Here is a 14,260-nt window from a genome sequence, read left to right on the forward strand (position 1 = left end):
TCCAACCCATAATAACACACAAATACATTCTTGTCAAAACAGACAACATGACAACAATGTATTATTTAAACAAACAAGGAGGAACACACTCAACACAATTGTGCCTCCTAACACAAAAAATTTGGCAGTGGGCGATTCACAACAACATTCGCCTAATAGCACAATTTATTCCAGGAATACAAAACCAACTAGCAGACAACCTTTCGCGAGACCACCAACAAGTCCACAAATGGGAAATTCACCCCCAAGTTCTGAACAAGTACTTTCAAATTTGGGGAACACCCCAGATAGATTTGTTCGCAACAAAAGAAAACTCAAAATGCCAAAACTTCGCATCCAGGTACCCACACCGCGAATCACAAGGCAATGCTCTATGGATGAGTTGGTCAGGGATATTTGCCTACGCTTTTCCCCCTCTCCCTCTCCTTCCATATCTAGTAAACAAGTTGAGTCAAAACCAACTCAAACTCATACTGATAGCACCCACATGGGCAAGACAACCTTGGTATACAACTCTACTAGACCTTTCACTAGTACCGCATGTCAAACTACCCAACAGGCCAGATCTGTTAACACAACACAAACAACAGATCAGGCATCCAAACCCAGCATCATTGAATCTGGCAATTTGGCTCCTGAAATCCTAGAATTCGGACACTTAGACCTCACACAAGAATGCATGGAGGTCATAAAACAAGCTAGAAAACCTTCCACTAGACACTGCTATGCATCTAAGTGGAAAAGATTTGTTTACTACTGCCATGCCAATCAAATACAACCATTACATGCCTCTACTAAAGACATAGTAGGATACTTACTACATTTGCAAAAATCAAATCTCGCTTTTTCATCTATAAAAATACACCTCGCAGCAATATCTGCTTACCTACAAACTACTCATTCATCGTCTCTATTTAGAATACCAGTTATTAAAGCATTCATGGAAGGGCTAAAAAGAATTATACCACCAAGAACACCACCAGTTCCTTCATGGAATCTTAACATCGTCTTAACAAGACTCATGGGTCCACCTTTCGAACCCATGCATTCCTGTGAAATGCAATATCTAACCTGGAAGGTCGCATTTCTCATTGCAATCACATCCCTCAGAAGAGTAAGTGAAATACAGGCATTTACCATACAAGAACCATTTATTCAAATACACAACAATAAAATAGTTCTAAGAACAAATCCAAAATTTCTGCCAAAAGTAATCTCACCATTCCATTTAAATCAAAAAGTAGAATTGCCAGTGTTCTTCCCACAACCAAATTCTGTGGCTGAAAGGGCACTACATACATTAGACATCAAAAGAGCACTAATGTATTACATTGACAGAAAAAAGCTAATCAGGAAAACAAAACAACTGTTCATAGCTTTTCAAAAACCACACATAGGAAATCCAATCTCTAAACAAGGCATTGCTAGATGGATAGTCAGATGCATTCAAACATGCTATCTTAAAGCCAAAAGAGAATTGCCTATTACACCAAAGGCACACTCAACCAGAAAGAAAGGTGCTACAATGGCCTTTCTAGGAAACATTCCTATGAGCGAAATATGTAAGGCTGCAACCTGGTCTACGCCTCATACGTTTACTAAACACTACTGTGTAGACGTACTAAATGCACAACAAGCTACAGTGGGCCAAGCTGTACTAAGAACATTATTCCAAACTACTTCAACTCCTACAGGCTAAACCACCGCTTTTAGGGGAGGTAACTGCTTTATAGTCTATGCCAAACATGTGTATCTGCAGCAACATATGCCATCGAACTGAAAATGTCACTTACCCAGTGTACATCTGTTCGTGGCATTAGTCGCTGCAGATTCACATGTACCCTCCCACCTCCCCGGGAAGCCTGTAGCCGTTTAGAAGTAGATCATAAATCTTAAACATCTGAACATTTGTAAATAATTATTAGAAACTCTTAACGTACATACATATTCACTCCATTGCATGGGCACTATTTATACCAAACAACTCCATCCTCACCCTCTGCGGGGAAAACAATCTAAGATGGAGTCGACGCCCATGCGCAATGGAGCCGAGGAGGGAGGAGTCCTTCGGTCCCGTGACCAAAAAGACTTCTTCGAAGAAAAACAACTTGTAATACTCCGAGCCCAACACCAGGCAGCGGACTGTGCCAAACATGTGAATCTGCAGCGACTAATGCCACGAACAGATGTACACTGGGTAAGTGACATTTTCAATATATATACATTTTGTTTAGTAATAATGTTTATATTAGGAGGTTTTTTTTCCTCAATTAATATGGCTATGCAGATATGTAATGTGTTTGAAGTGAAGCAGTGTACCTACTGTTGCTTAGATTGGAGTGGGAAAAGTAAATCTTACTTCTCCGAAGTCCAGAGTTTTCCCAACTGTTGCTTAGACGGAAGTGGGAATAGTAATTATAACCCCTCCAAAGTTCAATGCTTTCCTATTTTTGCACTAACCAGAATGGGAATAGTACATTTTGCCCCTATGAAGTTCAACCTTTCTTTACTGTTTCACAGACAGGAGTGGGAATAGTAAATCGTAACCCTACGAAGTCCAATTCTTTCCCTACTGCTGCTTAAACTGCAGTGGAAATAGAAATTTTAGCCCCTCAGAAGTCCGGTCCTTTCCCTACTGTTACACAAACTGGAGTGGGAATAGTAAATCTTGCCCCTCCAAAGTCCAACGTTTTCCCTATTGTTGCTTAGGCTGGAATGGGAATAGTAATTTTAACCCCTTCGAAGTTCAGCGCTTTCCTTAGTGTTGCACAGACTGGAATGGAACTAGTAAATTTTACCCCTCCAAAGTGCAATGCTTTCCCTACTCTTGCATAAACTGGAGTGGGAAGAGTGTATGTATTATTCCCAAATTTAAATACATTTCCTAATATTGTTTGAATATATTTTTTATTAATTTGTATTTACAGTTTTAATATTATAGTATTTGGTTGTATTTTGTTTGTTCTATATATTTTTTTTAATTATTTTATTTATGGTTTTCAACTTAAGTGGAGGGAACAACTAATAACTCTTTTCACATGACATACACAGCAGCGTGAAGTACAATGGTTACATTGCATATGCCACAGCGCTACCTTCAGAGTGCTCAGACAGTATACAACAGGGGTATAAAGCACTCCGAGACCCACTCCCACCCACAGTTCTATCAGTCTTGGTAGACCGTTAGATGCCCACATCCGTGGTCAGCGTTCCCAGCATCTCAAACACCCCGTAGACCATTGAACTGTGATTGAGTAATAACAGAAGCTACTGCTGACCCTGGTAATCTCAGACTCTGTCCCTCTGCCTCCCCGGTCTCTTTCCCAATCAGATAAGTCTGGTATGGTCCCCAGTAGTTACCTGGGCAGGTTTGCAGAGGGGATAGCTCATTGTACGTATCAGTCTGGATGTTGCAGTAAGTCATGTCAGCGTGCCAATCCCCACCTCATCGCCACCCAATGCTTTGCCAGCAGCAGACCCACCGCCACCAGCTTCCTAGTTCCCTTTCCCACCTCTTTGTCATAGCCTAGTAGCGCTAACAATGGTGTTGCCTTCAGTGCAGTACCCACTATTTCCTTCAACTCTGTAAATATTGCCAACCAGAACCCCTGAACTCCCGGACATGTCAATGCCATGTGCACAAAGTTGGCCCCCTCATCCCTGCACCTCGGGCAGGTGGCTGAGGCACGGAGTCCATATCTCTGAAGTCTTTCGGGGTGTAATACATTTGGTTATGATATTTAAAGTGGCTCAAACTATGCCTCCCGTTCACTGTTATAGTCCATGTCACTGAGCAACAGTATGCCCACTGTGCATTGGTTAGTACAGCTCCTAAGTCCCTCTGTCAGTCAAGTCTGGTTTTTAGCAACCCAGGCCTACGAGTCTCCTGTGCAAAAGCATATAATCTGGTGACCAACTTCTCTGTTGTTGTTTCCCGTATCAACCATGAGAGAACTTGTAGTTCGGGAAGCTTAAAAAGATCATAACCAAGCAGCTCACGGAAAGTATGCCTAGCCCTGTAGTATTGCTATTCCGTGAGTGGAGTCTTTGTTGTGGCGCCATCAGCGTAAGCCTCCCAGGGGCGCACTCTGCCATCCTGGAAGAAATCACCCATGACACCAATAGTCAGTCTACCAAGTGTCGTAACTGCACCCTTATCTTGGCTCAGTGGGAACCATGTGCACCAACCTACCTTTGCCTGTGGAGAGTACAATAGGGAAAGTGCTTGCTTGATCATGACCCTATGCCAGGTGTGCATTATGGTGTTTTAGGAACCCAAGACGCCATAGCGCTTTGTGTGGGAGCGAGATATCGCGCTCAATGTAAGCGTGGGGCACGTTATGGGGGAGTGTGACATCTCCAAGTCAGGGGCTTTTAAGCCTCCCATCTCATATGGCAATGTCAGCACACTCCATTGGACCCTGGGCTGCTTCCCCGCCCAGGCAAGTCTTATCAGCTGGGATTTCAATGTCCTAAATGCTGTCTTGGGGAGTAATATTGGGACATTTTGGAATAAAAATAGGAATCTCAAAAGGACCACCATTTTCATGAGAGCAATACGTCCCATCAAAGAGAAGGGAAGCCTGATCCATCTATCTACCGCTTCCGATAATTTTTGTATGCCTCTGCCATAATTATCAAGCAGGACAACTGTTTAGTCGATATGTATCTGAATCCCGAGGTAGCGGACAGAATCCGCTGTCCATGTGAGGAGAAAATCCAGTGGCATTGGTGTCATGGCTGGGGTGAGTGGAAATATAATAGATTTGTTCCAATTAATCTTTAAACCGGAGTAACCACCAAATTGGACCACCTCGCGGAGCAACGGAGAAGTGTTATGTTCTGGGTCCCAAACATACAACAGATTGTCGTCTGCATATGTAGATATTAGCAATGTGTATCCCAGGAAACGAACACCTCTATGTCTGTGGTATTCCATTTTGGCGCATGACAATGGCTCTGCCACCTTGGCGTACAACAAGGCACCCCTCCCTAGTGCCCCTGGTGATTGGCACAGCATCATAAACAGTGCTGTTAACCCTCACTGCGCCATTGGGCTCGTGTAAACGGTCCACACCAACTGAAAAAATACATTTCCCACTTCACGATGCAGCACCTCAAACATAAAGCTCCATTTGTCCGAATCAAAAGCTTTTTCTCTGTCTAAAAAGACGGCTGCTGCCCGATTCTCCTGGTCAATCTGGTGCAAGCGCGAATAAGATTCTAAGATTCATTGTAATACTGCGACTCGGTATGAAATCTTCCTGCTCCGGTTTAACCTACTGGGGGAGGAAGGGTGCCAACCTATTAGCCAGAATGTTTTATATATATATTTTTTTTGCCTATGTTAAGCAGGGAAAGCGGCCTGTATGATGAACACTGTTGGGTGGGTTTGCCGGCCTTGTGTAGCATTACAATTACGGCTTCTATCATTGACGGCGGCATAAGGCCGTCACCAGCGATTTCACCAATCAAGGTCTGCAAATGAGGAATAAGAATCTCCTGGTAGGCCTTTGAAAACCTCACTGTAAGCCCATCGGAGGCCAGGGCCTTCCCCATAGGTGCAAGCTATTGCATATTTGCCCATATGTTTCACTTCATCTTGGGCAGTGGTGTGATACTCAGAGAGCTTCTCCTTAATATGTACCTTCAGGTTAGCATAGGCTGAGTTCAAGTGTTCCTTCTCTAAATCGTCTGGCTCTCTTTCCAGTCGGTCTAACCTATTTTGTATAGGATTCAAGACCCCTGCGTACTTAGCTATAGTGATCCCCCTAATACAAACCTTGAAGGCTTCCCATACCACACTAAATTTGGGAACCATCACAATATTATTGCAAAATAAATCTTATATAGCCTGTTGTATGTCACTTTTGACCAACGTATCCAATAGAGCGTAGGGTGGGAACCGCCAAAAGAAGAGGGCAACCCTGCTTTTGCGTGCTTCTAGTGTCATGATGTAAGGAAATGCCTCCTTGGCATGGTTACCCCCTGACTTTTTGCCTTTGCTGATGCTATGTTTTGATTTGAAAGTGTGCTGAGGCCTGCTAATCAGGCCCCAGCACCAGTGTTCTTTCCCTAACCTGTTCTTGTGTTCACACAATTGGCACACCCTGGCATCCAGGTAAGTCCCTTGTAACTGGTACCCCTGGTACCAAGGGCCCTGATGCCAGGGAAGGTCTCTAAGGGCTGCAGCATATCTTATGCCACCCTGGGGACCCCTCACTCAGCACAGACACACTGCTTGCCAGCTTGTGTGTGCTGGTGAGGACAAAATGAGTAAGTCGACATGGCACTCCCCTCAGGGTGCCATGCCAACCTCACACTGCCTATGCAGTATAGATAAGTCACCCCTCTAGCAGGCCTTACAGCCCCAAGGCAGGGTGCACTATACCATAGGTGAGGGCACCAGGGCATGAGCACTGTGCCCCTCCTGTGTCTAAGCCAAACCTTAGACATTGTAAGTGCAGGGTAGCCATAAGAGTATATGGTCTGGGAGTCTGTCAAACACGAACTCCACAGCACCATAATGGCTACACTGAAAACTGGGAAGTTTTGTATCAAACTTCTCAGCAAAATAAATGCACACTGATGCCAGTGTACATTTTATTGCAAAATACACCCCAGAGGGCAACTTAGAGGTGCCCCCTGAAACCTTAACCAACTACCTGTGTAGGCTGACTGGTTTTAGCAGCCTGCCACACTCGAGACATGTTACTGGCCACATGGGGAGAGTGCCTTTGTCACTCTGTGGCTAGTAACAAAGCCTGCACTGGGTGGAGATGCTTATCACCTCCCCCTTGCAGGAGCTGTAACACCTGGCGGTGAGCCTCAAAGGCTCACCCCCTTTGTTCCAGCACCACAGGGCATTCCAGCTAGTGGAGTTGCCCGCCCCCTCCGGCCATGGCCCCAATTTTGGCGGCAAGGCCGGAGGAGATAATGAGAAAAACAAGGAGGAGTCACTGGCCAGTCAGGACAGCCCCTAAGGCAACCTGAGCTGAAGTGACTCTGACTTTTAGGAATCCTCCATCTTGCAGATGGAGGATCCCCCCAATAGGGATAGGAATGTGACCCCCTCCCCTTGGGAGGAGGCACAAAGAGGGTGTAGCCACCCTCAGGGCTAGTAGCCATTGGCTACTGCCCTCCCTGACCTAAACACACCCCTAAATTCTGTATTTAGGGGCTCCCCTGAACCTAGGAACTCAGATTCCTGCAACCTAAGAAGAAGAGGACTGCTGAGCTGAAAAACCCTGCAGAGAAGACGGAGACCCCAACTGCTTTGGCCCCAGCTCTACCGGCCTGTCTCCCCCCTTCGGAAGAAAACTGCTCCAGCGACGCTTTCCCCAGGACCAGCGACCTCTGAATCCTCAGAGGACTGCCCTGCTCTAAAAGGACCAAGAAACTCCAGAGAACAGCGGCCCTGTTCATCCAAGACTGCAACTTTGTTTCCAAAGAAGCAACTTAAAGACTACAGCATTTCCCGCCAGAAGCGTGAGACTTGCAACTCTGCACCCGACGCCCCCGGCTCGACTTGTGGAGAAACAACACTTCAGGGAGGACTCCCCGGCGACTCCGAGACTGTGAGTAACCAAAGTTGCCCCCCCTGATCCCCCACAGCGATGCCTGCAGAGAGAATCCCGAGGCTCCCCCTGACCGCGACTGCCTGACTCCCAGATCCCGACACCTGGAAAAGACCCTGCACCCGCAGCCCCCAGGACCTGAAGGATCGGAACTCCAGTGCAGGAGTGACCCCCAGGAGGCCCTTTCCCTTGCCCAGGTGGTGGCTACCCTGAGGAGCCCCCCCCTTGCCTGCCTGCATCGCTGAAGAGACCCCTTGGTCTCCCATTGATTTCAATTACAAACCCGACGTGTGTTTGCACACTGCACCCGGCCACCCCCGTGCTGCTGAGGGTGTACTTTCTGTGATAACTTGTGTCCCCCCCGGTGCCCTACAAAACCCCCCTGGTCTGCCCTCCGAAGACGCAGGTACTTACCTGCTGGCAGACTGGAACCGGGGCACCCCCTTTTCCATTCAAGCCTATGCGTTTTGGGCACCACTTTGAACTCTGCACCTGACCGGCCCTGAGCTGCTGGTGTGGTAACTTTGGGGTTGCTCTGAACCCGCAACGGTGGGCTACCTTGGACCCAAATTTGAACCCCGTAGGTGGTTTACTTACCTACAAGAACTAACAATTACTTACCTCCCCTATGAACTGTGAAAATTGCACTGTGTCTAGTTTTAAAATAGCTATATGTGTTTTATTTGAAAAGTATATATGCTATTGTGATTATTCAAAGTTCCTAAAGTACTTACCTGCAATACCTTCCATGCAAAGTATTACATGTAGAATTTGAACCTGTGGTTCTTAAAATAAACTAAGAAAATATATTTTTCTATACAAAAACCTATTGGCCTGGAATTGTCTCTGAGTATGTGTTCCTCATTATTGCCTGTGTGTTTACAACAAATGCTTAACACTACTCCTTTGATAAGCCTACTGCTCGACCACACTACCACAAAATAGAGCATTAGTATTATCTCTTTTTGCCACTATCTTACCTCTAAGGGGAACCCTTGGACTCTGTGCATACTATTCCTTACTTTGAAATAGTGCATACTGAGCCAACTTCCTACACATGAGAACTGGTGAATGATCAGAGAACGTCCTAGGTAGTGTCTCACAGTCAATTATGCTTGGCGCTAGGCTCCTGGACACCAACCAGTAGTCGATTTGTGTGTGGTTTAATTATATGCTGCTGAATAATGTGTATAGCCTCCCACTGTGGGGTGCCTGCACCGCCATAGGTCAACCAGCCCCAAGTCCAATGTCATTGTATGGGCCACGGCTGAGGGATGTTTGGGGGGCCCAGAGGAACAATCCACCACTGGATTTAGCACACAGTTAAAATCCCCCCCCCCCAAATCTGTGGCATATATCCCCATTGAGCTACCATTGCTGATAGGTTCTTATAGAGTTGTGGGTTATCATAGTTAGGCCCATACTGCCCTACTAACAAAAATGTTAGGTCACCTTTTTTACATCAAGCAGTTATATACCTGCCATTCTGATTGCAGGAAAGTCCCTGGATCTGCATCCCAAAGACTTACTAGTCCAAATCAAAACCCCCTCGGGCATGTGAGGTGTATCCTGCCTCTTCAAAGTAACCACGCAGTCTACGTGTGGTGAGCACCGGAATATTTGGGGCTAAGTGAGTTTCTTGCAGTATTGCTATGTCTACATGGTGGTGCTTAATATATGCAAAAACTGTCTGCACTTTACTGTGGTCATTAAGTTCCCTAACATTCCAAGTCAAGAGCCTTAAGGGTGTGCAGGGGTTAGAGTCATCCAGCTTAGTATTGTCCCCTGTCATGTGTCACTGGTAAGAGGTATGTTTGTTGTAGCACTGCCAGTGAGGCAATAGTAGTTGTTGTGTGCAAGAAACAAAATCAACAATCAAAACATTCCCTCTACCCTTCCCCCACGACAGGCAAACTCACAACTAGTATGCCAATTTATGAAGACCCAACTCGTCCCCCCACTCCCTCCCGTCGACAGCTCCTGAGTTCTGTGGTAAACACTCAGAGCAGGTGTTACCGGCCAACAATCCCGTAAGCATTCCCATATGTCACTACTCATTACATTCAACAGTCCGTAATGAAAGGGTTAAGTTATATCCCCCTACAACAGTATACAGTTAGTGTGCCCTTGTTTGCAGGTCGCGGTTGTGATCCCCCTGGCAAGGAGCTACTACAAACCATGGTTACAGCAAGGCCCAGACAACCAGGCACACTCGTTCATCTTTGGTTTCGGCTTGTTTTTCATCTAATACCAAATCAACTACGGGTTTGCCACTGTCCCACACCAGATAGTCCCACGACCGCCAGCCACACAAATATAAAGCAACAAAGTCAGCAAGTGCGCCCACCACTAGGGAGTCAGAGCGTGTGAGCGGTGTTGCTCGCCCACCCCATCTCTGCGTTTTATGAAATGCTGCAGCTGTTTATGATCAGTGAATAACAGTGGTTTATCATCCACCATCACCCTGGATAAAGCTTGCGGTACTGCAGATTAAGTTCTCGTGGTTGGCGCTTAGCAGCCAGAAACAATTTCTGGGCCTCCTGTACATGCTGGGCGAAATCAGGATAGATGCCCCATCCATTGTGTTTCAATGTCTTAAGTTCTTGTGCTCTCCTTAAGACGGCATCTTAGTCCCTGCAATTGAAAAGTTTCACTATCACAGGACGCGTTGGAGCTCCCGACGGCGGTCAGGGCATCAATGAGTGGTGCACGGCTTCCACTTCGAAAATGTCTGGGAAGTTTTCTCGTCCCAGCAGTGTGGTGAGGAGTTGCTCGATATAGCGCTCCATATTAGCAATGGCCATCGATTCTGCTATACCCACCACTTGTATGTTGCTTCTGCACAAATGGGCCTCTAGATCCTCGACCTTGGCCTCTAATATAGCCACTGTCTTGTCTGTTTTAGTTTGTGCCTGGGTGACAGTGTTATGGTCATCTTCCACTGCTGAAATTCTCCGTTCCTCATCATCTATCCGTTCCACTTGTTTATCCAGACGTTCAGTCATTCTATCCATCCTATAGGACAGCAAGTCTATTTTACCGTCAATGGTGGCCAAGCTCTGCTGTATTGCTGTGAGGATTTGTCACAGCTCGGGCTCTGCATCAGATTCTTGGTCCTCTAAGGCTGCTCCTTCACCCCTGTGTGCCCCTCCCTGGTCCTTGTGGTCTTGCGTGCCTCAAAGTGTAACTTGGTCTGCATCTTGTCTGCCTGCCCATCTTTCGGACAGAGTAGGATCACCAGCTGCGCAGAGCACAAGCGTATGCAACCCAGCGCAGTTCCTCTGCATAAACAGCAACCACCTAGGCCTTGAGGCCCCTCCAAACACCCCCAGACCCAAAGGCCTACTGAGACCCCCTCAGGCAGTGCCCCAGGACACTCCAGGCAGCACTAGGGGCAGACAACAGCAGGCACACCAGTCACCCTGCGCTGCCGAGTAGTTGGCGAGCACAAGGACTCCAAGCAAGTGGTGGGAAGGGAACTGCCCACCGCCACAGGCCCGACGCGCTCCCTGGCTCCCCCGCAGGCCACTGTCGAGAAGAGACAACACAACCTGGCCGCAAGCACCGCCAAGTCTCCTGGCTCCTCGGGTCCCACCAGGGCGGGTCAAGGGCCAGACATCGCCAGATGACAGGGCTCCCAGCACACACCTCCCAGTCCCAGACACTGAGTCTCTGTTTCCAGGCCGATTCTCCATAGGCACGCTCCACCCTCTGGACCGCACCCCAGGGCCACGCGACCCAGCGGCCCCATCTGCTTTACACGAGAACCAGACATTGAACTTGCTTTTTTGGTACCAGGAGATAAAGGCCGTCATTACAAGTTTGGCAGTCCCACTATTAGACCGCCAAACTCACGGGGAGGACACCACCACCATAGCGATGACATTCTTCCCGACTGTATGAAACAATGTTTCCGCCGGGCTGATCGGTGGGAACATTGTAATACACGTTCCCACCAGGCTGAGCGGGGGGGTGAGGGGGGAACATTGTTAGGATATTGGCCTCAGCTCCATTAAGTGAGCGATGCCAATATCCTAACACTCCAGCAACCTCAGATTGTGCACTATCTGCAAAGCAGACAGTGCGCATTCCAGTGGTGCTGGGCAGGGGGGCCCCTGCACTGTCCATGACATAGCCCCCAGCACTTCCTTTCTGCCAGCCTTTTCATGGTGGGCTCCCCGCCATGAAAAGGCTGGCAGACAGAGGAGTTGTACTCAGCCAGGCTGGTTGCAAGCCAAACCGCCGTCATGCCATCAGAAACCATGTTCCCGGTGGGGATGGCGGTCCGACCGCCAATGTCGTAATTTAGTGCTCGGACCACCAAAGCTGTGGCGGTCCGACCCCCACCGCAGGTTTGGCGATTTCATGACCGCCAAACTCATAATGAGGCCCTAAGTGATTTGCCCAGAATCACTGGATTCTCACCCGAGAATGGGATTCGACCCACGCCGCCTAGTTCTAAGATCAGCAGCTGTGGCCAGCGGGTCACACCCTCTGCTGCCCTTCAAATACATTTCGAAAAGTAGACACAGATTGTTGTTTCAGGGGCAAATAGGTTGCCTATGATAGAGCACCAACTGAATATAACAAAATGCTTTGCAGTTTTAGGCCAAATGTAGGGTTATGAAATGCTGTGAATGAAAGTGTTCGCATTCCATGGCTGTACACTCCACCTAGTTAGCTTGGGAACTCACATCTGGATTTGTGAAGGGGAAAGGACAATCTTATATTCCAACTGATTATGGACTTTGAATTCCACCAGTGACATGTTTGAAGTATCCAGCATTGACGTTTGAAGTTTCTCATCGAGGGGATTTACACATATAGGAGCACTTAGCAGTTTTATCTATTTTTATAGAAGGAAGATATCCAACAACTACAACATATTGGACACTGCAAGATTTGTATCATGTTTAGTCTTTATACTTTATTCGCAGGTGGAGGCTTACTTTAGATATGTATTCGCATGATAGTGTGATCGAAAACAGATGAATTAAGCAAAAGAAATCGTTGCCTAGTTAATTTGTGCTTTTTTGGTTTGACTAGTTGTTTGGTTATGGTTGAGTTTCCTGTGGTTTCAGGATTGTGTGAAAGCAGATGCTGAGTGCTTCACATGTAAAACGTTATGTTTCCTTTGTCGCGTGGGCTCTCATTATCCTAAATGAGACTACTGGATTTCTAGGCAGCAGGATCGATAACGGTGTGGGAGACTGAGTCTGACCCACGTGTCAAGACCTCTGTCACCCTAAATCCGGTTCTTGCTCCGGCTAACTAGCAGTGCCTCATTTCACCCAAAGGGAAGAGATGATTGGGCAGCCGAGCGCATGACATCTTTGGAACTTCTCAGGGAAGTCGTGGTCACTCAGATCCAAACCAACTCTCTCATTTACAGTATGATCTCATATACAAATGAAAAAGACAGTATAAGTTTTATATATTGTTTTACTAAAACAACTGTATTTTAGATAATAAGGCGTGAGCCGCAGTAACCAGAACAATACAACACAGTAGGATTGAAATAGTCACCAGGAGAGTAAAACATAAGAACAAAGCTATCATAGTGCCTAATAGTTTCTACTCTCCCTCTGCTTGTTCTATTTAGAGCACAGCATGTTAAGCTTCTAGCTTGCCTGTCTGTATCACTGGGGAGACATCAGCCCTCATACCTGAGCAAAGGCCTGTGATCTTGGTTCAGCACCTGCAACGAGGCAGTCAGCGTCTAGTTGTGGTTCCCTGGTCGGAATCTCCCTCTTCCGTGTATTGGGACAAGGAAGTGTTTTTATAACTAACATGTCAGCGTGATCACAAAATGTCCCTACGCAGGAATGCCAAAGACTAAACTCCTACCACGTCTATCGGCAATGTACCAGACTGTATCCTTGACTGAAGCACAGAGTGAACAAGAATGTGTTATGAAGAACTCCAGTGCTGAAGTAGGCTAAACAGTGTGATATGAATATAAAACAAGACCGTAGAACTGGCTATTTGAAAAATAACAGTACGTAGCTTAATAAAAAGCATTTAGAGCAAAGTGCACAGAGGCTCTAAGCTGAAAGCAAATGAATAAAATACATCCAGGGCAAAGTGCACACATTGTTGAATTATTTGTTCTGCAAGACTTAGGTAGACTTGATTTTTCATTATATTGTTTGTTTGTAGGGGAGCATGGAGAACGCCAGTGTTACATCAGAGGATCTGGAAAATATCTACCTGGCTGAAAGGAAGGCTATACTTGAATTTGAGACTGGTTCTCAGAAGTATGAAATAAACTTTCAAGGTAACATAACATTGTATACGATTATATTCATCCATCAGATTTCTTCTGTTTTCTTTTACCTAGAAAATTTGACAGTAGGTCTCTGTGTACTGCTACTATGGCCCCTGTAGGATTTTACACACACCTTCAGTGTTGTGTCAACAACATGTTGTATTTCTGAGCTCTTCTGTGTAGTTGTGCATGGTCTCAGAAGAGACACCTCTTTCACTGGGTTTTTACCAAAGTGCTACATTGATTCTGTCTCTAGTTAATCCAAAGCTCAGTATTTCAAATTGGGAAATTCCATCACATGTTGCTGTGTATGCACATCTAAAGCATGGTCATCTGCTGCATCTCTGGCTTAACAGCCTTTGACGTAACTTTTTTCAGAGATGGTGGAGTCACGTGGCCTTTCAATATCTATCTG

General features: G+C 46.5%; 1 protein-coding gene across 1 annotated transcript in view; it reads left to right on the top strand.

Moving 5' to 3' along the window:
- The window catches only part of LOC138287529 (protein mono-ADP-ribosyltransferase PARP12-like), a 149,395-nt gene that overhangs the window by 90,835 nt on the left and 44,300 nt on the right, over positions 1-14,260 (top strand). Inside the window, exon 8 of the mRNA XM_069228003.1 lies at positions 13,737-13,854. Within this exon, the coding sequence (XP_069084104.1) occupies positions 13,737-13,854 (118 nt within the window). The remainder of the gene's footprint in view (positions 1-13,736; positions 13,855-14,260) is intronic.

This window comes from Pleurodeles waltl, chromosome 4_1 (genome assembly GCF_031143425.1).
Source record: "Pleurodeles waltl isolate 20211129_DDA chromosome 4_1, aPleWal1.hap1.20221129, whole genome shotgun sequence".
Lineage (NCBI taxonomy): Eukaryota > Metazoa > Chordata > Amphibia > Caudata > Salamandridae > Pleurodeles > Pleurodeles waltl.